Source organism: Nansenia antarctica (assembly GCF_963989245.1).
Source record: "Nansenia antarctica genome assembly, chromosome: 1".
Taxonomy (NCBI): Eukaryota; Metazoa; Chordata; class Actinopteri; order Argentiniformes; family Microstomatidae; genus Nansenia; species Nansenia antarctica.
Genome location: NC_137674.1, coordinates 106863335 through 106890961, shown reverse-complemented (window position 1 = coordinate 106890961; position 27627 = coordinate 106863335). Strand labels below are relative to the sequence as shown.

Genomic DNA, 27627 nt, shown 5'->3' with positions numbered 1-27627 from the left:
GGTCAAGCCTCACAGTGAATGATGTGTCTGGTCTGACTGAGGGTTGAAACTTGGAATAGGGGGAGACCATCCAGTACGCGTGTGTGTGTGTGTGTGTGTGTGTGTGTGTGTGTGTGTGTGTGTGTGTGTGTGTGTGTGTGTGTGTGTGTGTGTGTGTGTGTGTGTGTGTGTGTGTAAGGGAGGAGGATACATTTAACACACACCCCCTTGAAATACCAAGGGGGTCAGTCACGGATGGATTTCCCCCGTTACTCCGGGCTCAACTGCTTTTTCCCATTGCCTGGCCTCACTTTCTCTCTCCTTCTCCTTTCTCTTTCTCTCTCTCTCTCTCTCTCTCTCTCTCTCTCTCTCTCTCTCTCTCTCTCTCTCTCTCTCTCTCTCGCTCTCTCTCTCTCTCATGCCCCCTGCTGGTCTAAAAAAATGGTTTCCATTATCCACAAGCTTGTCTGCAGCAAGGAATGATTATTAAGATGATAGATACTGTACATCAATTTATGTTGAATATATCTCATGTAACCGTGTCTACGTGTGAGTAACGATGCTCAGAAAATAGCCCCATGACGTAAGAGCAGCGAAATGGCGCTCGATAGATACTGTAGCCGTATAGTAGCAGTAGATATCTGCATGGCCGCTATTCTGGACGTACAGTAGGTTAGAGGCATTGAAGGTGGAGAGGCCACTTGTGGCTTATCAGCTGTAGCTCTGAAGAGGGACAGGTGAGACTGACACACGCAGGCCTCCTCGTCCTCAGGGGAATCACTTCACTGTGAACAGCGCTGTGTTCTCTACAGATGTACATTTATATATTTTTCTACACCATTTAGCAGACGCTTTTATCCAAAGCGATTTACAATAAGAGGTTGTAAATGGGACAGTCTCCCTGGAGTAATTTAGGGCTAAGTGCCTTACTCAAGGGACCACGAGTGGTTATGTACAGTACACATGATCACATGGGAAGAAGATGGAACAAACAAATTAACCTTATGTAAAGTGTCCTGGACAGCTCTAATCAATGTACCATAGGTCCTCAATGGGCTCTACACTGTTCTGAATATGAGTATGTACTGTTTATCTGCTGAGATGACATGGAATACAACCAATGTAATGCAATCATGTTGGCCCTCCTGATCCAGATACTCAGCTTTTCCCAGAAACGCTAAACACTGTCATTGGGAGGAGATACCACAGACATGGGAGTATATGAAACGAGGGTAGGGGGGGAGAAGCATTTGTGCTCTTGTGTCAAATCCCCCCCACCCCCATATGCTGATGAATCACAAGAATGTATATCGGTGCCAGAACTCTCTCTGTTAGGGCAAATCATAAGCCTTTCAACTGGCTCATACAACACATGTTCAGTTTGTGGGCCTTCACTTATTCTATCATGGGGGGGTCAGAGTTCTTCTGGATAGGAGTTGCTGTGTTATTTCAATGAGGTTTTTTTGGGACGGAGAGTGTGGAAGAGCGCTATCCTACTCCCAGATCTGTTTGTGCTCCAGCCAACTACTGAACTACTCCAGAGCACAGTGGTCTGAAACCAGGCACCAAGAGCACTGGTGCAGAATATTAATCAGCACGTTTGTGCACAGAAAAACGACACAAAGAGAGGGTTTAGTCACAGTACTTGCAAGCTATTATTGTCACTCAAAATCATAGTAGAGCTAGAGACAACGTTGAGTGTGAAATCGTCATAAAAACATTCACTCATGTTCATTATGGAAATGAATGTGTTCTGCTTTTCCTACACGTACAGCGGCTATTTAAGGCCTAACTTAATTACTACTGCTTACTACTACAAACTACTTATTTTGGCAGTGGACCTTGATAGCCTGTTTATTGGTTTTCGGGATGGCCAGGCGAGCAATTGATAACTTTCTGCCTTCTATTGTTATGTTACTAAAGGTGTATTGTATACTGTTATGTTACAGGTGTATGTATACTGTATTTTACTTCTATAACTCCCCATTTAGGAACATGTCCTGTATGTATTGTATGTGTCATTGTTTGTCTGTTTTAGCTTGTGCTGCCTTACTGGCCAGGGGGGTATTACGTCACTAAAGGAAAATGCAGGCTTATTTTGCTAAGTTTCGCGTGACTTATCAAAATGTAAATGTAAATGCCTGGATTTTCCTTTAGCGACGTTGGTGGAACACCGTCCTGGTCTCCATTGTGAAAGAGTTTGTTCAGCCGTAACGGGCCTTCCTGGATAAATAAATAGACAAGATACTGTGAACACTCAGTGTTTGACATCGTGAGAATAGGCATTCGAAATTTGGACAAATACGACATGCATAGCCTTAGATGTGCAACTCTACCACTAGTGGTGGTCTAGTAGTGGATAGTGAGTTGGACTGGTGATTGGAAGATTGTGAGTTCAAATCCTGCCTGAAACACCCCCACTAGTGTGCCCGTGAGTAAGGCACTTAGCCCTCAGTTACTCCAGAGGGATGTCCCATCTGTAACTGTAAATTGCTTCGGATTAAAAGTGTCTGCTAAATGGCTAATTCTAAAATAAATACAGTATTACTCACATTACACTAGAGGTTCCCCGCATACAGGCCTTTCGTGTCAGCCTTTCGTTGTAATGCCCCTGCTCACGCTGAAGATTAATGATATCCTATGGAAGATTTAGAAAATGATTTGCTGATCTGCCTGCAATTGTTTGTAGTCTTTTTCCCCATTATTCTGTACGTTATCTATGTCTTTATATTTTCTTATGTTTACCGTGTAAACTGATTCTTTGACTTATTAATGTTTATTATCAACTTATTGAATAATCTGTATGTCTCAACGACATTGGAAATGAGGTTGACCTCAATTGTCCTTTCGAGAATAAATAAAGGTTTGAATGAATGAATGAATGAATGAATTAATTAATGAACATTGCACCACCAAGTCCATCTCTCCGATTGCCTTTGACACCACATTCTTGGCCACACACTTGTAACTCCCTCGGTTGCCACGGTGAAGCAGACCTGTGATAGTTCCATTAGAGTAGTTCCATCAGAGCACAGATTCTGTGGCCATAAATGCCCCTTTTTCTCTCCAACTAACGGAGGGACTGGGGAGGCCCTCACCTCTGCAGAGCAGGCTCACTTCACCTCCTTCCCTCATGGACCCTGGAGCAGCGACAGTGACCCTGGGTGCATCTGGGGGGGCCACAGAACTCATGTTAAGGTTAAGCTAAAATCCCCACAGAAATATTGCCCAAGTATACCCTGAAGTAAACTATGGAATCATAATGAATTATACCCACAGAAAGACATACTGTATTTGAACAGTATGAGTGGTAGCGGAGCGGTAGCAGGTGTTTGGCCCTACTCTAGCGGTTGTGGCCCTAAACAACTAAACAAACATGTGTGTTTATGTCAGTGGCCGGCCCTGCGTACGACAACAACGCATATTAGGATAGACAAACCCGGACAAGACGAGGGGGTAGGTCACAGTCCCAATTGACCCACTTTAACTAAGGTAAACATCGCAAGGGTCTAGAATAGGCTTCTCTCCATCTGTGTTGAAAACAGCTTCTCACATAAAAGTGGCGTCTCTCCGTTCTCCCCTCACAGTAATCAGCATTTTTTTCCTGACTTTTATTCTGAAACTTATTTATTTCTGACTTTTATTCTGAAATTATTTTTTTCTGACTTTTATTCTGAAACTTTTTTGGGGGGGACTTTTATTCAGAAACTTTTTTTCCCGGACTTTTATTCAGAAACTTTTTTTTTCTGACTTTTATTCTGAAACTTTTTTTTGGTGGACTTTTATTCTGAAACTTTTTTTTTCTCAGACTTTTATTTTGAAATATTTTTACCAGGTTCGGTACGGCACGCATTTGTATCCTACCCGTATCATATTTTCAGAAACACTTCTCCATTATACACAACATACCTGGAGCGACCCGGGACAGTAGGAGGAGTTACGTGTGTCATAAGAGCACTTCACTTGGACACTAGTTAATTTCCAATCATAGTAGAGGTATGATATATGGCAGATATATACTGTATATATATATATATATATACTGTATATATAGGCTATTTATACAACAGTTAGTTCCGACCAAGTAATTTGATTGGACAAGAGGCATTCCATGAGTGCTGATATACAGTATACAGCACTGGGACTTTTAACTATATGTATCACTCCGCCGCACAGATGTTCTACTAAATGACCGTTAATTAGACTATTTGTTTGTGTTCAGGTTGCTAGGCAACAGTCCATTTGAAGTTCAGTTGCGGAACTATTTTTTGTTTATTTTTATGATTAAATAAACAAACAAATCATAATCTGTTGTCGTTTATTACTGTTAACTAATAAATCGCGCTGTAGAACTGTTGTATAAAAGCAATATCACACTTGAGGTTGTGCTGTTATACTGAATATCAGCACGGCTGTGATTGTCTTTGGTACTCGGCCTGCTTAGGCAGCATAGGCACAGCACATCGCCATGATAGCGATTTTTTTGTTATGCTTATTGTAAATAAAAGTTCTATGATGCATTGAAATGACATTAAACTAAGATAATAAGATGGTTATCATAATTTTTCAAATCTTTATTAATAAGTTATTACAGAAACAGTAAGTGACATTTTCCGAGAGCGAAATCTGTTGTGGTATTTAAAAATGGCGGTTAAGGGTGAACTCTGAACATGGGATGACGATGTTGTGACTTTTTCCATTGACCAATCAACGGTCTGCAGCGTCACACGTCACACACAGCCTGGCAAAAAGTACCTCTCGCTACCCCTCTGAAACGAGAACTAAAACGGCTCGGCCCGGCTCGGTTGGCAGTGGAGAAAGCAAAACAAACCGGGCTCACGCGGTACGGCACGGGTCGGCACGGTAGTGGAAAAGCGCCATAACATAGTCACGCACGCACATACAGTACGTAAATTGAAAATAAAATTGTCTCCTTCAAAATAAAAGCAATGCAATTGTACTGGACACATTATTTTATTTTTTACCTCACACAGGGCCGGCCAGGGACAGCCATAGGGCCGCATGAGGCCCGGGGGCCGTACAATGCCCAGGTCTGGTCTATACCCATCAATAGTTCACACTGCAGCAACAGCAGCATCACATCAGAGATACAGTGCCAACTAAGTTACAGTAATAATGCTCTTTAGAGAAGTAGGCTACCTACAAAAACATTCTGATGCCAAAAGCGCTCTCTCTCTCTCTCTCTCTCTCTCTCTCTCTCTCTCTCTCTCTCTCACACACACACTTTTCTCAGTACACAATATCCCATGCCATTTTTAACAAAAACACAATGCGAGAATGATGAAATGATAGGCTACATGATAGAAGAGACGCTCTATCATAGCCTAATCTACACACTATGCTTTCACTATGCAGGTTTGTTTGTTCCCAATAATTATGATTCCTTGCCAATGTGTCTGATTTACTGCATCTAAACACTCATGTGTAAAAAAAAAAAAAAATTAAGCAGCTCACTTTGAAGATACCAGCTTACATGAACACTGTCAACCCTGTAGTTACAATACTAGCCTGAATTTCAGTCAAAACACCTGGTATAGTCGAAATAGGTTGAGTGTAATCTGCAAAACCTAGAGAGAGACATGGTTTCAACATGAAGGGGAAACATAAAGAGAAAACATTTTAAGTAACATTTTCACCCCAAAAAATCAAACACTTTTAGGGTTAGGGTTAGCGTAGAAATATGACAAATAAGATATTGAAACATGAAGATTGTTATGTCAGGTCAGGCTGCATTCAGTGTTCTTACCATAGACAACCATTGTGACCTTGACCACTTGACACTTCACAGGTGTACTGGCCCACCTATTCACGTGTTATGTGAGGCAACACCAGTGTGTGATCATTGTCTAACTCAGCATCTGAGTCCCTACCGCCTCTCGTCCACCTGTACAGCACAGTTTCTCTACTACCAGACAGTGTGGCAGCCCCCACCCTCTGGAACTCTCTACCCAAGAATATCCGCGACTCCTCCAACCCTGGACATATTCAAAACCCCACCTTTTCACCATTGCTTTCAACCCTAGTAGCTGTTTCACTGTTTCTTGTTTTGTGTGTTTGTCTCTCTGGTTCTGTTCTGTTTGTCCCATTCCCTTGTAAAGCGACCTTGGGTCTGTGAAAGGCGCTATATAAATGTAAGTTATTATTATTATTATTATTATTATTATTATTAATATTACCATCATAAGTACAGGTGCACTGTAAAGAGGAGCCGGCCATCACAGTCACCTCTGGTAACAGGATGTGAAATGGTTACTTGATTACAGACTACAAAACAACAAAACAATCGTTTCCATTTCTGGGAATAATGAACTACAGGGCAACATTATCCCAGCATCCCCTGCTGTACTTGGCATACAGCTGGAACAATGTGCACGCTCTCCACCCATTCCTTTGAAAAGACCTCACTGGAAATTCCAGGCTTGCCGACACACAATCTCTTTTCCTGATGGAAGTCTGATCAGAATACTTTCTCATTAATATCCTCTTTGGGTATGTTTTGAGGGAGAGGGAAGAGGGAAGGGGGACTTTATGTTAGAATATTTCTGCAAGGGACCACATAGTTGCACTTAAATAGATATTTAAATTGTTTGTTTTATTCACTTTGAAATTGAAGCAGGTTTACAATTTGCCATGGTGGATACATGTATCAAAATACATTAATAGATTTATTTCAAGCACAATGTTTTACAAATTATTTTACATCAACTCGTTTCAGTGTGCTTCCAGTTGGTCAGCAAATTGGCCTGGGGGGGGGTATTCCATCAACGTCGTTAAAGGAAAATCCAGGTTTATTTTTGAGTCTAGCCAGACTTATCAAAATAAGCATAGATTTTTCTTTAGCGACCTTGATGGAATACCCCCCTGGTGCCTATAATTGAACAACAAATAAGCAACAGTTGTTACCTTATACACTCCTCTACTACTTTTATCCTTAAAGGAACTATCTGTAATTAGTACATCACATTTTCACTTTTCAATTAATTATATATAGCCACTTATTATAAATCCCTCATGACTTTAAAGGTCAACTAGATCTTACCCCACGAGAACCTAAAACATGGCTTGCAAACATGTAGTTGTAAACAAACACTGTATAGCTTCGAATATGATTAAAACTATCATTGTTTTCTCATAGATGGTCAGTCCTTGCATCCATAGCTCCATCTTCATATTTGAGAGAGGTTACATTTCTCCAGCAATCTCCCTGAACAAGAACGTGGCGGTGTGACGATTTGTTGTCTTTTGAATAAAAATTGGCCCTTTAAACAAGGTTTATTACAGCTGAGCCCACTGCACACATCTAGGCCTACAGCAGATGTGTAATCGTAGTAAAAAAAACAGTTCAGATTGTGCTCAGTTCATCTCGCTCATAAATGCCCTTCGACTATTTTGTCTGGGGAGAAGATGGGAGATTGTATTAATAGTGATGGGCTCAACTCCAACGGTAGACCCTCTCAAGAATTCCCCCTTGATCAGGGATCTAAAAGACTTTCTAAATTCCTCGTTCTTCCAGGTGTACAAGAAAGGGTTGGTGACAAAGAGAGCGCAGAACATCATCCACGAACAAGTTCTCAGTGCCAAAGGCACTGTCACAAAAACTCCAGTGAATAACACCCAGAGAAAGGGCTCTGTGGTCAGTATGAATATGAAACACACTGCCAACACGTAAAAACCCAAACGTTTGTCCTTTCTAGGGAAGGAATACGGGAGGTTATTCACAACTGGGAAATTCAATATGCTGACTCTCTTGACACTGATCTGCACCCTTCGGAATATTTTGAAATAGCAATACAGAACGACCACCGTCGGGGCAATAATAGTCAACATAAGTGTACCAGCTGCAAAAGAGTCTGAGAGAATGGGCTTCCCTGGAGGGAGTGGTGCTGATGCTGCCACCGGTGGACCGGAGCATCCTTCCTGCGCGTACCCAGACGACCGGAGCCAAGGAACCAGACATCCGAGCGCCAGGAGCCACGACGCGCCTATCATCCACTCCGTGTGCCTTTTCTGGAAGATCGACTGATAAGTCGAGGGTATTTTGGTGATCAACACGTACCTGTTGACGGCGATAAGGGAATGGGAGAGAAGGGAGACTATGATGCCGAGAAAGAGGAGAGCGTCTTTGAAGGATTGGTACCCTGGCGCGAACAACGGACTTCCATCATCCGCGGACATCAGCACCGCTTCGTGCGGCATCCAGAAGGCGCACACCAACAGGTCGGCCACACAGCCGTTCACGATAAACGCGTTGCTGGCCGTCCGAAGTTTTTTAAACGAAAGTACCAGGTACACCACGGAGATGTTTAAAACGGTCCCGAACAAGCACATGGCAGAATAGAGCGCCGCGATGCTGATCTTTGCATTGCGTCCAAGTACATCGCAGTGTGACTGTTGTTGCGCCTCCGAGTGGTTCTGCATGTTTGAAGGAGAACACCAAATGGGTTTTTTCCTCTTTCTTTCATAAGAGAAATCGGCGTGCAGTCATTTTTGATTGAGTGTCGTTGTTTAAATCTCTTGATCTCAGTAGATAGTAGTTGTTCTCCCCGCCGGTTACGGTTTTAAAAGGCAGTTCTAATTCATTGGCGTAAAGAAAGACGCGCGCTTGAAGTGATGCTGCAGGGACAGACGCTCAACAAAGAAGATGTGGCGAGCTCAGCTGACCGAGGGGAGATGATGGAGAGGGCTGAGCGCAGGTGGTACCCATCTATGCGGCGGATTCATAACTAGTGTAGCAACGTCTCATCATATGATATGTGTTGAATCAACTATTCTAGTCTATTATGATGCCTATAAATAGAGAAGAAGAAAAACAATCAATCTGATTAAGACTAGGCCTATACATGATAAGTCAAAAACATCTATTCATCCCCTATCTATTCACCCCCTAATCTATTCATCCATGTGACATATTTAATATTTCAACAGACAAAGCCTTTTGAACATCTACTGTATCAGCCTAACCTATCAGGCAAACTCACAATGATAATGATTACAATAATGATCATGGAAACAAAAGTAACACCACCACAACCACCACCATATTATCTCTGCAGTTTCATTTAGTTTGTTCATAACCAAATCTCTTAGTAAGACTGTTTTCTGCAGCATTTCAAGAGCATCCATTCAGCCATTTGCTCTAAGCAAACTAGTCATCACACATAAGCTTACCAGAGCTGGACAGTGTACCAATATATTAACAAGCACATTTGAAATATCCAATCCCTGATTTAGGCGGCAAATAATGTTAGTTAAGTGTAACAAGTTAATTAAAACATATAAATATGTCAAACTGTGTCTATAAAAGCAATGAATACACAATTGTAAAGGGGCACCCTTTTGATCTTAGCACTTCAAATTAACCATGCCTAATTAATGTATCCATTTGGAAAAAGGCACTAATGTGTTATTGAGTTGTTCAGGTGAAGCTGTTACTTATTCATTATGGTCCTCGACACAGCGTCACACCCCCACAGTGACACCCCCACAGTGTGCAGTGTGGAGCTTGCAAATGAGCTGCATGATGAAAAAGACTGGCCAGCGTGTAGAGTCAAAGCATGACATATTCCCAACGTCCATTGGCCATATATCCACAACGGAAATCATGTTTACAGGAAATATAAACATTCTGTAATGAGGGAAGAGCATGGTCATTTAAAACGGCCCTCAAGCCCCACCTGTTTGTCAGTTTGCTATATACATGTAAATGTAAATTATTATTATTATTATTATTATGATTATGGTCAAAGTCACACTCAGTGGCTTATTTTGTAGGCCTCTTTCATTACTATTCTCTACCAAAAGAAAATTAAGGAAACGTAAAAAAGTTGATTCCTTTTTAGCCATGTTATCAAAAGAGGGCTATCTGGCAACAAGCTACAAAGCTGTGAGAAACGGATTATAAGGTTCGTCATTAGAATTTCAAAGGCAAACATGAATTAATTAGGCTGAATTGTCTCTTCACGAACAGTGGTCACAACATGTGAGTAACAAAGATTATTGATATTGAAATAGGTTCTTTCAAGCAACAAGCAACAACAACAAAAAGCAATACTGTTAAAGAGATGCTACAGGCATGCTATTTATGTTGCCAATTCTTTACATACACCACAATTGTCAGTGTCGACTGTTTGGTTCATGATAGTCAGTGTTTATTGATTTCTTATTTCACTAGACCAGGGGGGGGGATTCCCTCAATGTCACTAAAGGAAAATCCAGGCTTATTTTCATAAGTCTCACGAGAAACCAAAATAAGGCTGGATTTTTAAAATAAATCTCACAGGATTTATCAAACTAAGCCTGGATTTTCCTTTAGTGAGGTTGATGGAATACCCCCAGGATTGCTCTGTGTCTGGCCTCATTTTGATGTGGAAGCAATTTGTACTGGAGTCAGTGTGCAGTGGTAAACCGGCTTTGTAACACATTATGTGTGTCCACTTCGGCACAGGATGAAATCCAAGCTCGCCATTTCACTTTATCTGAACCCATGCGCTGTATCCATCTGATGCTCACTCTGCTTTAAAAAGACAATACATACAAGCATCCCAGAGACTAGGCACCAAGCTACTTGTCATGTGGAACAGGTGCTATTCATAAAAAGATGCTCACACACTTTGGTAAGATATTTAGGATGTTCACCTTTTTGACAGCGTGAAAGGTCAGACAGCAATTAGACCAAGTCAACCAGAATATGAGCCAGTCAAAACAGCAAGGCAAAAGCCACAGAACCGACACAGAGGCAAGAATCTTTAAAATTAGTTTTTATTTGTTACTTCTTTTGCTATCTGCGTAAAATGAAAAATATATATGTATAGTAGATACATTTGCATTTCTGTATGCTAACTGTATGTGTTCATGAAAAAAGCTAAAATACTGATCTACAGTTATGATATTACATACTTTACATACTGTTTGAAAAAATATATGCAAGTAAGAATTTTACAGCTATTCATTGTACATTTCAAGGAGGTAGAATACTTGCGATATTAAGATTCTCCCATTTCTAAACAAAAAAAACAATTTCAATGCCTGGAATGTACAGAGTTTTAAAATAATACGAAAAATCATTGACAGAGCTTTCTGTCCTAACAGTTGAACTTTTTAAACAACTTAGATATTCAACAGCTTAAGACGGCTGTTTTATAAACCTTCCCAATATGGATCCAAACACCTTAGTAAGGTCCAACATGTAGTTTACTTTGGAGCGGCCTAGGTCATATTCACTGGTATAAACCCAGCTTTGATATATAAAAGCTGCATTGTACACCCAGTGATATCCAGCATAAGATTGTATAATCTTTCAAAGGAGGTGTTTTGGGGGGGGGACAGTTGTAGTTCTTAGTTATGTAACAGCTTTATTATGGGCGAAACGATTTCAGTCTTCTTTTGACAAACACACCAAGAAAGATATAGACATATAAGAGAAGACATAGAAAACCTTTCAATTAGCAATGAAGCTGGTTAAAAATCTGTCGCCAGTGTGCTTTCATTATAATAAAACTCTGTAACATAATCGGCCCTACAGTAGTGTGCAAAAAAAAAATAGGCCGCCACAAATCAAGTCTATGATCTACAAGCATTTCTTTGCGGTTTTCGAGTTAACACTTTGAAAAAAACCTGCCAAGACCGTTATTGCAGTGAAGTCTTGTGTCTGTGGAGGGGGGGGGGGTTGAAGAGAGCGGGGAGCTGTGTGTGTACTGTCAAATTCTAAGACAAAATCTCAACTCAACAGTAGTAGTGAATGTTATCGGTGTCGTTTACCACACATATTTGACAAACTCCCCAAGTCCTTAATCGGGTTAATGTACAGGGATGTGGTGGTAGAGAGAAAAAATAAAAATAAACGTAGCTTAACAATTATATAGACACCAGAAGAAACGTAAACACTGAAGTTAAAAATCGACGAAACCGTGAAAGGTGGATAAACGCTATTCTCAACTTAAAAAGACAGTGTAACCGTGTTTATCTGTACATGCGTTTACCTGCGACTACCGTATGTCCCTGCTGACGCAAGTAGTACGATTTACTGCATGGTGGAGGTAACAGATGAGAACCGTTAAGTATCGCTTTGTTAAATTTGGGTCCACCAAACCACACGAACCTATTCACCCTTTAATGCTACGTGTAGAGGGTGACTTTACACACAAGTCTGAGACAAGCCCCCACCCCCCCACATACTGACATGACACACACACACAAGCACTTTTCCCCTGAGCCTCATGCAGCAAATACAACTTCACTGACGAGGAACGAGGCTTGCGCAATCCATACATCACCTCGCCGTGAAGCCCTCATATTTTTGATCTAGATATGTCGTTAGTGAAGTACACGAAAAAAAGACAGAAAAGGAAAGAAAAAAAAAGGAATCATCATAAATCCGAAAACATGTTCTTTTACACCCAAATAAAACTTGTAAATATAAACATGTATGTTTACAGGCAATACAATCATGTCATGTGTCCATGTATAGATAAAGTAGTATAAAATCCTTTTGAATCTAAAAAATATCCTCTCTCTCTCTTTCAGTACAAGTAATAATACAGTATGTGTGTACATACTATTCATATATAGCACATATAAAAAGGAATATAGGAACGGAAATATGCAAGGCCTGAAATCGGAGCTGCCTATGTGGCCACATCTCAGCTTTAAGGACATTAAGGAGCGCTAACAAGGTTACAGCCTGACCCCACGCCACAACAAGAGCATGAGCATAGCCGGCCATAATAAAATAAAGGCTGGGTGAACAATGCCCCTTTGTTAGCGGATACAAACAGTGACTTCAGTTTTTTAAGGTGAATCGAGGCCTGAAAGCTGACAGAAGAAGCAGCACACTGCTCACAAGAGCTGCCCTCCAAAAAATCCCATGAGCCCTTGGGAGAGCTTGTGGATGTGGATGTGGATGCAGTCGTACACACACGCACGCGCACGCACACGCACACACACACACACACACACGCACATACACACACAGACGCACACACGCACACACGCACGCACGCACGCACGCACGCACGCACGCACGCACGCACGCACGCACACACACACACACACACATACATACACACGCACACACACACGCACAAACGCACACGCGCACACGCACACATGCACTTAGCACCTCCTGGTTTTATTCCTTTCCCTTTTAACACCTGGGAGGCGGGAGGAGAGACTGAAGGCTGGGTGGGTGTTGGAGTGGGGGGGCGCTGAGAGGAAAGGGCGATGGATGATAGGGGTCAGAGGGCGAGGGAAAGGTGTCCAGTCCGGGTCAACGCACCACCACCGCCACTTCAGTATTGAGCATATTCGGACTGGAGGGACTGCGAGAGAGAGAGAGAGAGAGAGAGAGAGAGAGAGAGAGAGAGAGAGAGAGAGAGAGAGAGAGAGACACACACAAACATGGTGTTGAGCATAATGGCAGTTGGTCGTGTATCACACACAATCTCTGAAATGGAAAAAAAACTAATTGCTGCACGTAATTGTTGTCAAGTAAGTGTCGACCGCGTCAAAAGATAATGAGGTCAGGTGGAAAGCTCTATCACTCTGCGTGAAATGACGTGGTGGGTTTAACAAGCCCATGTTACATCATCTATTCAGATCTGTTGCCCGTAACGAAAATGTCAAACGGTTTTACATATGGGGCCGGTTTCACAGGCAAGGCTTAAGCCTAGTCCTGGACTAAAATCACACTTTCAATGTAAAATCTCCATTGAAGATGAAGATGGATAGTCTAGGATTAGGATTAAGCTCTGAGAAACCTACAGTATATTTCACCTCAGAAACTAATACAAATATTGATGGAAGGTTATGGGGAGGGGGGGGATAAGGGGGTGAGCCAAGGGGGTGGGATATGGGATAGAGAGTGTACGCAAAATGCCACTGACTGACACAGTGGAGACACATTCAGAGCACACGACCGTCAGTCTCAACAGGACTTTTGTGTGTGGGGGGGGGGGGGCAGTCCCACTCATATTTCTCATTCTTTGGACAGATACAGTGACGACAGACAGGAAAGGAAGAAGAAGAAGAAGGGCATGTCAGAAGCGCATTGGGCCAGATTCGAACCCAATGCCGACGTGGGCATAATGTGTGCACTGTAGACCGCGGTGCTAGACCACTGGACCACCCCAGGCCATGGTAATAGACCACTGGACCACCCCAGGCCATGGTGCTAGACCACTGGACCACCCCAGGCCATAGTGCTAGACCACTGGACCACCCCAGGCCATGGTGCTAGACCACTGGACCACCCCAGGCCATAGTGCTAGACCACTGGACCACCCCAGGCCACCACAGCTACCACTTCTTCTAATCACTCATTCACACGGTTCTTGTTGTCCATTTTTAGACTCTTGAGGTGACAAAATTAGAAGATTGCGCAGCCGGGGGCGAAGACTCACAAACAGTCACTTCCTGCGGTAGATACCGATCAGCTGAATTAAGTCACATGCTCTAGTCGGGGGAAAACGAGGCCTTTACTCCAAATGCCAGGCGCCGGTGTGGGCGTACGAAGGCGTCTGAAGGAGGATTACGCTACATCCTCTCTGGGAATTTGCGTTATAATGAAACTGTCATTAACAGGGGAGTAGGAGCTGGCACAGCCCCAACACTAAGAGAACTCTTTTATGACTTCCTCTTCGTGCAAAGGAGACGCTCGAAAGTGTTTCCGCTATACACTATACACTTCACTCCAGCTTCCTAAAGATGCGGGTGACATCATTCAGGGACATTCTAGTAGCCCTGTTCAAAAATGAAAGACAACAGCAAGCCAGTCTTTACAGACAAAAGATACAATCTCTATTGGAAGTGGAAATGATGACATGTCAATGATATAAACTGTCGGAACGGAAAATGGCAGCCACTCCTAAGCTTTAAGTCTCTGATCCAGGGTAATTGGGCATCAGTCAAACTGCAGCACGTGAATGTGACAGCAGCTGGTGAAACAGGGGAACGATTCGGTAGCCGGTGAAATGTTCAGACTTTTATTCTGATTTTTTTTTTAGATAAATGTCAACGTTGTTGAAAATCAAATCACACACTCGCTTGTCAACTGACACAAGCTTGTTTTGTGAGCCTGCTAGCAATGTGAAGTAGTGTTATAGCTAACTAGATAGTAGTGGGGATTATCTTTGTACTCACAGAATCCATGGCATTTAAAAATGTTGGCTTGACTGGTGAGTGCGTCATTGACTTTCAACAACGTTGAACTGTATTTACATTTTTTATTCCAGAATAAAAGTCTCAGGGTTATTAGTGCCTGAGGCCTCAGTGTCCTGACGTCGAAGTTAGTCAGCGAGAGACCAGAACGGACCGATACTCACCCATCATCCAATGAGCCATCAGATGAGGCTAGGCCCCTCCTCCCTGTATTAGCCAATAGGGCCTAAGTGGCCTACGGAGCCTTCGTTTAACCCAGAACCCATCTGTTCCCTCGTGTTAAGTTTCCCGTTCGTTTTTTGGTTGTTCATTTGCTTTACTTAACTAAATGAGACAAGTAGGCGAGTAGTTCTACTCTAAAGAGGTGAAATGTTAAAAAGGCGGCAGAGAGCTGAGAGTGAAATCCACAAAATGCCATTCGAGAGGCACTTCATCATCACACTAATTAGGAACTCCTCCTTATTGTGCGAGTAATTATGTCGGCACGAACACAACAAAGGCAGGCGCCTCTATTCAGTGTGGATGGAGCGGGCCTGATACAGTAGCGCCTCCAGCCATTCAGAACCAGAACCACTCAGCGAGGCGAGGGGCCTTGTTACCCGTTCAGACCCGACAGACACGGTAGTTGAGAAGTTCAGTTGAGGAGCCACCAACCAGAGATTAAAACACACACAATTTAGCGTTAGAAAAGTCCAAATAAAGAGCGGCAGGCATGAAAAACAAACCCCAAACCTTTCGAGCGAGTGTGAGGGACGAGAAGAGAAGAGAAGAAAAGAAAAAAAGAGGTTGGAGGGATGCGATAGATAAACATCTGCGCTGCTGTTGCGTCGTTTGAAAGGCGGACGGACACACACACACACACACACACACACACTTACTGGGATAGAGCGGCTGAGATAGCGTCCAGAGGGTCCGCCGCTCAGCCCGGAGTAGCCCCCCTGCGGCCCCCCCCTGTAGGGGCCGAACTCCTCCGGCCCCAGCCTCCCAGCGTGGTGGGGGGGGGGGCACGCGGGGGGGCCGCCGCCGCCGTGCCCGAAGGCTGTACTTTTGCTGGGGCCTGCAATACCAATACCACCACCGCCACTGGGGGGCGCCGGGGAGCAGTTATACTGATTGTTGTTGTTGACCTCGTGGTGGTAGTTGCGCTGCTGCGCGGCGTTAGCGTAGACCCCCGCGTGGCCCCCCAGGCTGGTCCGGCCCGACGGGGGGAGGAGGGCGGAGGAGGAGGAGGGGGGGGTGGAGGAGGAAGGTGAGGAGGAGTGCAAGGCGTAGGGCGGCTTTCTTTTGCTGCTGTTGTCTTCGTGGTCGGCTGCGTACAAGTTGCCTAAGGAGCTGGCTAACCTGGAGTTGATGGAGGGGCTGAGATGGGAGGGGCTGAGATGGGGGGGGGTCGGGTGGAGTGGGGGGGTGAGGGGGGAGGGGGGGGGGGATGTCTTAAACACAGGCATACACAATGCACAGGACATACACACCCCCAAACAGCACGGTAACAGTCACTGCCTTCCTTTGTGATAGAGGTTCTTCCTAAAGTGGATCGTATGGAGTGAGTGGGTTTTGGGGGATCCAAAGGGGACCCCACTGTCCCTTATATAAACACAGGTGTGTATATGTTACGGTACATGTGGGAATACGGTACATGTGGGAAAACTAGGGTTAGGGTTAGGTGGTAGGGTGACTTGGTACGTGCTGGCATGTCTAACCCTAACCCTAACCGTAACCCTAAGCCTACCCCTAACCTTAACCCTAGCACCGTAGCACATAACCCTAACCCTAGTTTTCCCACATGTACCGTCTTCCCACATACCGTAACATATATATATATAATAGCTGGTCCTGTGACCCCACATATCTTTTATAGCATCTAAAAAAAATACAGTACATAAACCAAAAATAGGTCTGACGATCACTATAGAAGAGATATATTGCATAGTACCAAATTATTTTTTACAAAATAACGCATGGCAGTTCAGGCAGCTCACTCAGTTTGCCTACAACTGCATCGGTTGAAATCTCTACTAAAAAAATCGGCCTGGTAATCCACACCGTACAGATGTTCCCTGCCTTGGCCTAACATCTACCCTGCCACTCACTCTCAGAGAACGGGGTAGTCACAGACAGGTAAGAACACCACCAGGGGACTGAGACAGCCAAGAAAGACAAGACATGAGAGAGAGAGAGAAAGAGGGAGAGAAAGAGGGTTAGCACAAGAAAAATAAAAACTACAGGAGGCAAGAGAAGAGATAAGCGTATAAATAACAATCGGAGAGACAGCTATGCAGAGAGAGAGAGAGAGAGAGAGAGAGCTATGCAGAGAGAGAGAGAGAGCTATGCAGAGAGAGAGAGAGAGCTATGCAGAGAGAGAGAGAGAGAGCTATGCAGAGAGAGAGAGAGACAGCTATGCAGAGAGAGAGAGAGAGAGCTATGCAGAGAGAGAGAGAGAGAGAGCTATGCAAAGAGAGAGAGAGAGAGAGAGAGAGGGAGAGAGAGAGAGAGCTATGCAGAGAGAGAGAGAGAGAGAGAGAGAGAGAGAGAGAGAGAGAGAGAGAGGAAGAGGAGGTCAGGCTCACCTCTTGAAGTTAGAGGCTGTGGACGAGGAACTACGGCTGATTCTTTTGGCTGCAGCGGAAGCAGAGGATGATGGGACTTTGGAGGACTTGAGGGGGGAGATGGAGCCCTGGGTCCCTACCCCGAGGTTCATCCTGCTGGGGAGAGAGGAAGACTAAATAAGTCATCGTCCTGACAACCAGGTTGTTGTTGTTGTTTTTACTTTTTTATTCATGAACATTTTCACTTTAAGAACAAGAAACTCACAAATAGAAAATCAGAGCTTCTTTCCAAAAAGGAGACCAATAACACAATAAGATAAAACGAAAAGAAATCAAAAATAATCAAACAAATATGAGGTTATGGGATGATCAAATGAAATCAAAACAGAATTCGTCTGTCTCACAGGTTTGATACATTTTAGAAAGCTTCAGAACACACTTAAATACATCACGTCTTTCCTCTGGTAATAACATATGAAAAGCACAATCATTTATTAACCTAAATCCAACATTTTTAAAGCGAAAGCAAACAAACAAACAATAGCACAGGACAGCCTTGATAGGTGGCTCTTGTCTGTTCTCGGCCAAGGGTTGGGTAAGTTAAACTCCTTCATCTGAGCAACTAGTTGGTGGGGGAAAGGTCTTAACACTACAACAGCCGTGCCTATTTTACCTACTAGTAGAGCCGCCTTGGGGGTCAAATAGACCCCCTTTTTAGAATGTAAATCTGCCATCCTTAAGTGATTTTGAAAATGTAAGGATACTGGGTGGTAGAACGCACATATCTAGGAAAAAGTCATGAAAGGAGGGTCCTGAAATTTGATCGAGTGCAAAGATAGAATTTCTTTTTTACTCACAGGGGTCAACACTCTTCTAGTGTTAAAAGGCACAATAACTGAACAAACTGAACGAAGAGAGAAAAGAAAAGGAATAGGAATGGCTCAGAATGTTTTCATAAAACAGACTGTTCTGTGTTCCTTCTTGCTCAGAGTTTTTTTTTCGAGGGTCTGGGGCAAAAGGGCAGTATTTCTTTTCTTTCTTTACATTTTCTCCCGGGAGTGAAGAGCACTTACAGCGCTGGTTGCTCAGTCGCTTCCATTCTCGCCGCCTTGCACACGCACACACACACAGGCACACACGCACACACACACACACCTCTGAGTGGATGAAAGGACCAGGGTGCAAGGCAGAGGGAGGAGAGTTCCGTCTCGGAGCCCTCGTCTCAACGTTCTTTGAGGGATATTAATTAATGGCTACACTCTTACACAAAAGACGGAGTTCAATTTCCATCACCTCTCCAAGCGGAAAAAGAAAAAAGACCCTTCTCCGGCTCCAAGCCCAGTCTACTCCACTGCCTCTACACACTATATGGTCCTCTATGACTCAGTATGGTCCTCTATGACTCAGTAGGGTCCTCTATGACTCAGTATGGTTCTCTATGACTCAGTAGGGTCCTCTATGACTCAGTAGGGTCCTCTATGACTCAGTAGGGTCCTCTATGACTCAGTAGGGTCCTCTATGACTCAGTATGGTCCTCTATGACTCAGTAGGGTCCTCTATGACTCAGTAGGGTCCTCTATGACTCAGTATGGTCCTCTATGACCAGGGTTCGACAGTGCGACTGTTTTGGTCGCATTTGCGAGTGAATATATTTCTGTGCGACTTGGAAATACATTCAATCGCACCAGTGCGACAAAAAAATAAAAAAATAAAAAACGGAACTAATGTCATTCAATCTTATGTTCGTTAATAAGATCACAGCGCATCTAAACCAATGCAATCCTTTTAAACCAGAAGAAAAAAAAAAACAGACACGTGACCCGCAAGCACAACAAGCGCGCATTTACATTTGAAAATCCTGTCAGAAAAAGACCGCTGTTAAAATGAATCCGATTACGGCATACTTTAGCAAGGCTAATGTTAGCACCGTTCCAGACAGAGAGGAGGTAGAGGGGGGTAGTGGAGTCAACATTACAGCTGGAGACGAGAGTGACGAAGAAAACAGACGGGGAAAGCGAGGAGGAGAGCGCCCGGTCAGAAAGTGTGTCAGGGGAGGGGGAAGGTCATTATCCATGCGGTGATAATGGCGGTGCCACTGCCAACGCGAAGTCTGGTCTGACAAAAGTGACAAAGGTCTACAGGTACAGTGCCGAGTGGCAAACATCTTTCCCGTGGCTGTTGCTGAAGGAAGGGAAGATGTATTGCAAGTGGTGTGTCGCCCACATGAAGTTAGCTGGAAAGACCGCGTTTGTGTCAGGAGATGCACAGCTGAAACGCGACACAGTGAAAAAACATGGTCTGTCTCGCAAACATGTAAAATGCAGGGAAGCTTTCATGTCAGCTCAGAACAAGCCCCTTGAGAAAGCTGTTGAATATTCTTTTTTTTTATAAATTTGTTTTTCAGATTTTATCCCTTTTTCACCCAATTTGGTAGCCAATTTAACCCAACTTAGCATCCAATTATCCCCTGCCTATTGCGTAGGATCCGCCGCACGACCCCGTGGCCGGCAGTCCCAGAGGAGGGCGCCAGGCAGACTAGGCTGACTGGCTCCTCGAGCCCAGTACCGTTATTCCGGCACCCAGGGGGCGGTGTTGCGCGACGGATCCTAGTCCAGAAATACTCCTATACCCCCCTCGGAAGCGGCCGGCCAATATGCCGCTTCCCGTGTGCCTCGGCCATATCTGGATCTGGCGAGCCGGGATACGAACCCCGCCCCGGTGGGCAGCATGCACTAGCGGCCAGTGCGTAGACCGCTACACCACCGCGGGGCGCTGTTGAATATTCTTACTTCCCCTTTACATTGTGTGAGTCTCCATTTTTATTACGGCCAAGAGCCGGTTATGATCATTCTGATATGTTATGATTCTGATAATTTGTTGTCGTCATACGAAAATTGCGCAATTTTCATTGTGCTACTGAAATTCTTGGTGTGCTACTAAATTTTTTGAAATGGTAGCACAGTGCTACCTGGGGAAAAGGTAAGCGTCAAACCCTGTCTATGACTCAGTAGGGTCCTCTATGACTCAGTAGGGTCCTCTATGACTCAGTATGGTCCTCTATGACTCAGTATGGTCCTCTATGACTCAGTAGGGTCCTCTATGACTCAGTATGGTCCTCTATGACTCAGTATGGTCCTCTATGACTCAGTAGGGTCCTCTATGACTCAGTATGGTCCTCTATGACTCAGTAGGGTCCTCTATGACTCAGTAGGGTCCTCTATGACTCAGTAGGGTCCTCTATGACTCAGTATGGTCCTCTATGACTCAGTATGGTCCTCTATGACTCAGTAGGGTCCTCTATGGCTCAGTATGGTCCTCTATGACTCAGTATGGTCCTCTATGACTCAGTTGGTAGTGTGGGTTTGATTCCCGCTGGGACCATATATACTGAAAAATGTATGCACTCATTGCAATGTAAGTTAAATGGCATATATTACTCTCTCAGTTGAGCCGTGGACGATTTTTCCGTATGGTCGACCACATTATCGGTCGTTACGAGTGACAGTTTATTCAAATCCGAGTGCCGTGCAGAGTGCATCAACAAAGTTGTCGCTGTGTGGTTTCCTGGGAAAAAGCTAGTCTGTCTGTAGGCATTCTGACTGTAGTTTCTAGTCGGGTGTGACAAAGTGGACGGTTAACGACATGTATGGCGTCATGTCAGCGAATGGCTGTTTGAAACCTGTTGAAACCGACAGCAGCACTTGATACAGACAGATATCCCACCCGTGCAGCAGTTAATGGCTGTTTCAGTCTGAGGTACAGCTGTTAATGGCTGTTTCAGTCTGAGGTACAAAGTGTAGAGTGTAGATTAGTTCCCATTAGTGTTTCCCATCTCTGGCCGTCATCTTTTTCATGCAAATCTTCCACATAACCCCGTCGAAATCTCCTTTATCATCGGGTCAGAACCCAAAATGCTGCAGTCAAATTTTCTTTTTGAGATCAAGCCATTTGCACTAGTCTGAGCTGCTTAATGTGGCAGTTTGATAGATAACGGAGCAGACATTTTAAGACGGTATTGAAAAGCATACCGTGGGTGTTTTCTAATTCCGCGGGATACCATATCACTGTTAGACCACCTAACCCCTATTCAGCATACTACATACATACTAAGGCAAAGGAAAAAAAGACAATAAGAAATATGGTAAAACTTGAGGTACCTGAACGGTTGGGACGGTGATCTGGTGTGCATTTTCATGTCTTCAAGTCTGAAAAGGAGATATGAACACAATGAGTACCCTACATGACGGTTCACATGCAAAGCGAGAGTGTTTAAAAGCAGAATTTTACTCCAAAATCATTTTTGGAATCGGCCCACCATTTTGTGCAACAGATTTTTTATCACAGATTATTATTACAAATCTAATATTATAGATTATTATCCTAACACCAAGCTTAGATAATACTTCCTGGAACAGTCTTATGATGATGCATTTGGACATACAGCTCAAAGGCTGGGTGGCACCAACACGGTTGAACTTTTAAACACTAATCCGGTTGCAACAAACTTTAAACCTCCTAGTTTATATTTAGTTCACAATGCATCCTGGGTAAATCTAAAGCTCTTACCTCAGGGCTCCTGTGGTGGCAGACCTGGGCTGCCGTCTGCCCTTTAAGGCACGCAGCTTGTCCCCCTGGGTCATGCACAGACCGTTCTCCCCATAGTCGTTCTGTGGAGAGAGCACATAGCCAACGGTAAATGGACTGACTTACATAGCATAGCGCCTTACTCCAAAGTGCTTTACAATGGCCTCTCATTCACCCATTCACACAAACATTCACACACCAATGGCGGCAAGCTACCATGCAAGGCGCCGGCCCGCTCATCGGGAGGAATTTCTGGGGTTCAGTGTCTTGCCCAAGGACACCTTGACATGTGGCTAGCCGGGGCTCGAACCACCAATCTGCCAACCTTGCGATCATCTACCTCCTGTGCCACAGCCTGACCATGAACCCTCCTGACGACGACTGTCTGTAGTCTAAACGTTGTACTGTCTGGTGCAGAATCAAAGCACTGGAGAGCATCGGTATATACCGTGTGTGAGCCTTTTATTTCTCTATATCTCTAATTACCGAGCGCCAGTTATGACGAAGCTCTCTTGAGTTGTGCATATTCATTATTATCCTGTCCTCCTTCCCTTCTCCTTCTCTTACTCATCAGACGTGTCTCAGTACAACGTGCACATTCTGAAACCTGGATATTACAACGTCAACTTGTAGCCGACTTCCACTGCCTGTCTGCAGTGCACCCTTAACCCAATGGAGGAAGCCCACCCACGCACAGACGTGCATGTGCACACACACACACACACACTTTCACTCTCACACACACACACACACACACACACACTCTCTCACACACACACACACACACACTCTCACACACACCCGATGCAGTGTGTGACTCACCCTCGATGTAGTCATTACCATGCTACTGTTCCAAACACTGCATCTGTATCCCCGTGTGTGTGTGTGTGTGTGTGTGTGTGTGTGTGTGTGTGTGTGTGGGGGGGAAAGGGGAGTTGGGCACCCTGAGATGAATATTCCGGTAAGAACACTAGGATGGTTGTTACATAACGAGGAGAGGCAGGGGAAGATCAGATCATAGCGTTGTGTTGGAAGGACAGCTAAGATGACATTCTCCTTGTACAGAAACCGCCCACGCTGTGAGCGAGGCGTCATGCTGATAATGATAATCAACATCATTTGTTCAGCACTTTTCATCAATTGGAGCTCAAAGTGTTTTATGAAAAAAATAAGTTAGCCAGAATAGCAGGAAGATCTAAAATAAACGAGACAGACAAATTTAGAATACTATCTTGTATCACCTTGCAACGTATGTTTTGCTGTTTCCTTTCATTCTGATTTTTAAAATCATAGGGTATATGAGTAGGGTATAAGCAGTACTCAAGTTGTAAAAGAAAATCAGGGGGGATGGTGGATTTTATCATATGGGGACAATTTTAGCATCCCCACAGCGTCAGTGACTTCAGTGTCAGTGACTTGGTAAAAATGTCATTGCATGTGTGCGTGCCCCCCCCCTCGCCCACAGTATTTCACTCAATATGCGCAAAACTAAATGTTGAAATAGCAGTAAATTAAGTTCATTGATAAAATGACATATGGGATGGAAAGGGGGGGATGGCAGTTTTAGAAGGGGGATGATTTTGACTGTTTTTATTTCATCCCCCGCAACTTGAGTGCTGGGTATACGAGTAGGGTATAAGAGCTTTACATTCTTTTTACAATAGCAAAACATCCCCCTCAGCATAAACTAATATTGAAAATAGTTAGGATGTCAAGGGAAGGAGGGCTTGACAGCAACTTTTGAATAACTGTTCTCATATGACCACCCTGGGTTAGTCCCGCTGCACGCCTCTGCTCAGGTTACTTGTGGATCTGTTACTAACGGTCACGTTATCCCAGAGGCAGTGGAAAATATTACCCTGAAAACATGTTCATAGAAAATGTCATAATGTTATTATGACTAAATGTTGTGTATGAAATATTTTGGGCTTCCATTTGTTAGCTACCGAAACCTGGGTTGATGGAGGTGGTGGTGGTGGAGGGAGGTGGTGGGGTCATTACAGTTGGTTAAAAAAAAGGGTGAGAAACCGTGTTCTCGGCTTAAGCTCAGCAGGCTAACCAACTGTCATGGTTCAAACCCAGTCAGTCAGTCAGTCAGTCACAGTCACATGACAGTAAGCGGTACAGGCTAACCCTGTCATGGTTCAAACCCAGTCAGTCAGTCAGTCAGTCAGTCAGTCAGTCACATGACAGGAAGCGGTACTTCTGGCCGTGTTGTGTCTGGCGGTGTCTCACCTCTTGCAGGCGGTCGCTGCTGTGGGACCTGCAGATGCCGGTGTTGGCGGGGCCGAGGCAGAGGTCGTCCATGCTGGTGATGAGATGAGACACCCCCCCCACCCTCTCCTCCACCTGCCGCTGCTTCTGCTGGGAGCGCTGCACGTCACCCTGCATCCACATCGCCCCCTGCCTCCTGAGAAAGAGGGGGGGAAGGGGGAGAGGAGGGGGAGGCAAAAAGGCAGAAAGCAGGGTTAGGGTTCAATTTAAGTAAAATTTAAGACCTTTTTAGACCTTTTTTTAGACCTCTTTGAATATCATTTTTGACCTATTCGCGACACCATATGATAGCTTTTTGTCATCCTCCAGGTGATGAAATTAGGGATTTCACTGCCATACAGACAAAAAAGGAAGCGAATTGGCATTTTTGGGGTTCCAGCTTGATTAATTTCCGCGTAAATAGATGTGGTTGGACTGATTTCCTTGCAGGATCTCATTTTTAAGACCTAGCACCAACATTTTTAGACCGAATAACTGGAATGTAAGATCTCTTTAGTTAGGCCTTGTAAATCGGAGTGCTGGATTTTTAGACTTTAAGGCTTTTTTAAGACCAGCGCGGGAACCCTGAGAAAGAAGAAAGAGAGAGAAAGGTTGCATTAGGACACGCCGGCCGGCCTCCCGTGTGGCCTTAAATAAGTAAGACCGCTGTCGACACGGGTCTAACGGGTGAGAAACCAATACTTCCTGATAGAGGAGCGCGACTCTCACACGCTACGGCCATATCATACCCTCGGGGTGGAAACTATGCCAGGAGATAAGGGCACCTTGTTCAGCTCCGGCTGCCTGGTTACAGGGGGAACATATTTTGAGTGGGAACTCTTTAATCTTTCCCCCGTTTTCCACAAGACCCGAGGAACTCCGGAGAGGGAGAGATCAGGACAAAGTCTGTTCAGTTTCAGAGATGACGGACCGGGGAGCATGACCTGAACACTGTGTTCACACACACACGCACGCACGCACAGACACACACACACACACATACTGTACGTATATGCACAGACACACACACACGCGCGCGCACATGCACAGACACACACACACGCACATACAGTACATACATACATGCACACACACACGCACAGACACACTTGCACAGACACGCGCACACACTGCACACACGCATAGCTCTGGTCAGCAAAGTAAAAGAGCGCAAAGACCAGGACATGAGCACTATTAACATATACACACACACACACACACACACACACACACACACAGACACAGACACACACAGACACACACAGACACACACAGACACACAGCACTGGTCAGCAAAATAAAAGAGCGCAGAGACCAGGACACATATTTTACTGAACTGGTAAAAAGATAACACAAAACAAGATAGAGATTCTGTCAAGCCAAAAAGCACAATGACTCAGGACTTCAAAAGGTCAAACGCAACCTGGTGTTTAACATAATTGCATGTTTAGTTTGTTTGCATGATTTCAGTCACAATGCTTTTGGAACAGTCTCATAATGATAGTAATTTATTACAATGTGAGCATGACTCATAAAAAGGCAGAAAAAAAACCTGTTCATTTGCATTTTTGGCATTTAGCAGACGCCTTTATCCAAATCGACTTACAACAAAAACAATTGTCTAAGTAAGTGATTCACTTAATTCACAAATGTATTGATCTGGAATGATCTGGAATCTGCTAAATGCCAAAAATCTAAATGAATCATCTATCCATCAGACATCATAAGAAAAACTAATCTATGCTCAGATCTGGGGTCAGACGCAATGATAGAAGGAAGAAATTGTTTTCCCATCTTTTTTTTTCTTTTAATTCAAAGGTTTTACATTTCATTCTGTTTTAATGAAACACTACCCCCCACTAGGCCACCACTACCCCCACTAGGCCACCACTACCCCCACTAGGCCACCCCTACCCCCACTAGGCCACCACTACCCCCACTAGACCACCCCTACCCCCACTAGGCCACCCCTACCCCCACTAGGCCACCACTACCCTCACTAGGCCACTACTACCCCCACTAGGCCACCACTACCCCCACTAGGCCACCACTACCCCCACTAGGCCACCACTACCCCCACTAGGCCACCACTACCCCCACTAGGCCACCACTACCCCCACTAGGCCACCACTACCCCCACTAGACCACCACTACCCCCACTAGGCCACCACTACCCACACTAGGCCACCACTACCCCCACTAGGCCACCACTACCCCCACTAGGCCACCCCTACCCCCACTAGGCCACTACTACCCCCACTAGGCCACCACTACCCCCACTAGGCCACCACTACCCCCACTAGGCCACCACTACCCCCACTAGACCACCACTACCCCCACTAGGCCACCACTACCTCCACTAGGCCACCCCTACCCCCACTAGGCCACCACTACCCCCACTAGGCCACCACTACCCCCACTAGGCCACCACTACCCCCACTAGGCCACCACTACCCCCACTAGGCCACCACTACCCCCACTAGGCCACCCCTACCCCCACTAGGCCACTACTACCCCCACTAGGCCACTACTACCCCCACTAGGCCACCACTACCCCCACTAGGCCACCACTACCCCACACTAAGCCACTACTACCCCCACTAGGCCACCACTACCCCCACTAGGCCACTACTACCCCCACTAGGCCACCACTACCCCCACTAGGCCACCACTACCCCACACTAAGCCACCACTACCCCCACTAGGCCACTACTACCCCCACTAGGCCACCACTAGCCCCACTAGGCCACCACTACCCCCACTAGGCCACCACTACCCCCACTACCCTCAATAGGCCACCACTACCCCCACTAGGCCACCACCACTACCCCCACTAGGCCACCACTACCCCCACTAGGCCACCACCACTACCCCCACTAGGCCACCCCTGCCCCCACTAGGCCACCACTACCCTCAATAGGCCACCACTACCCCCACTAGGCCACCACTACCCCCACTAGGCCACCACTACCCCCACTAGGCCACCACTACCCCCACTAGACCACCACTACCCCCACTAGGCCACCACTACCCCCACTAGGCCACTACTACCTCCACTAGGCCACCACTACCCTCAATAGGCCACCACTAC

General features: G+C 45.0%; 2 protein-coding genes across 2 annotated transcripts in view; both read right to left on the bottom strand.

The window, feature by feature from the left end:
- Positions 1-7353: 7353 nt before the first annotated feature.
- Positions 7354-8328, bottom strand: gpr88 (G protein-coupled receptor 88; the record flags this gene model as incomplete). Its single annotated transcript, XM_080539769.1, has 1 exon — positions 7354-8328. One exon carries the CDS (start codon positions 8326-8328, stop codon positions 7354-7356), a length of 975 nt encoding a protein of 324 aa, XP_080395895.1.
- Positions 8329-13286: 4958 nt separating this feature from the next.
- The window catches only part of cdc14ab (cell division cycle 14Ab), a gene marked incomplete at its 3' end in the record, with an annotated part of 51532 nt that continues 37191 nt past the window's right edge, over positions 13287-27627 (bottom strand). The window contains exons 11-17 of the mRNA XM_080529475.1: positions 24519-24693; positions 22266-22366; positions 21857-21904; positions 17721-17855; positions 16429-16512; positions 16032-16341; positions 13287-13316 (exon numbers count right to left, since the gene is read on the bottom strand). Of these exons, the coding sequence (XP_080385601.1) occupies positions 13287-13316; positions 16032-16341; positions 16429-16512; positions 17721-17855; positions 21857-21904; positions 22266-22366; positions 24519-24693 (883 nt within the window). The remainder of the gene's footprint in view (positions 13317-16031; positions 16342-16428; positions 16513-17720; positions 17856-21856; positions 21905-22265; positions 22367-24518; positions 24694-27627) is intronic.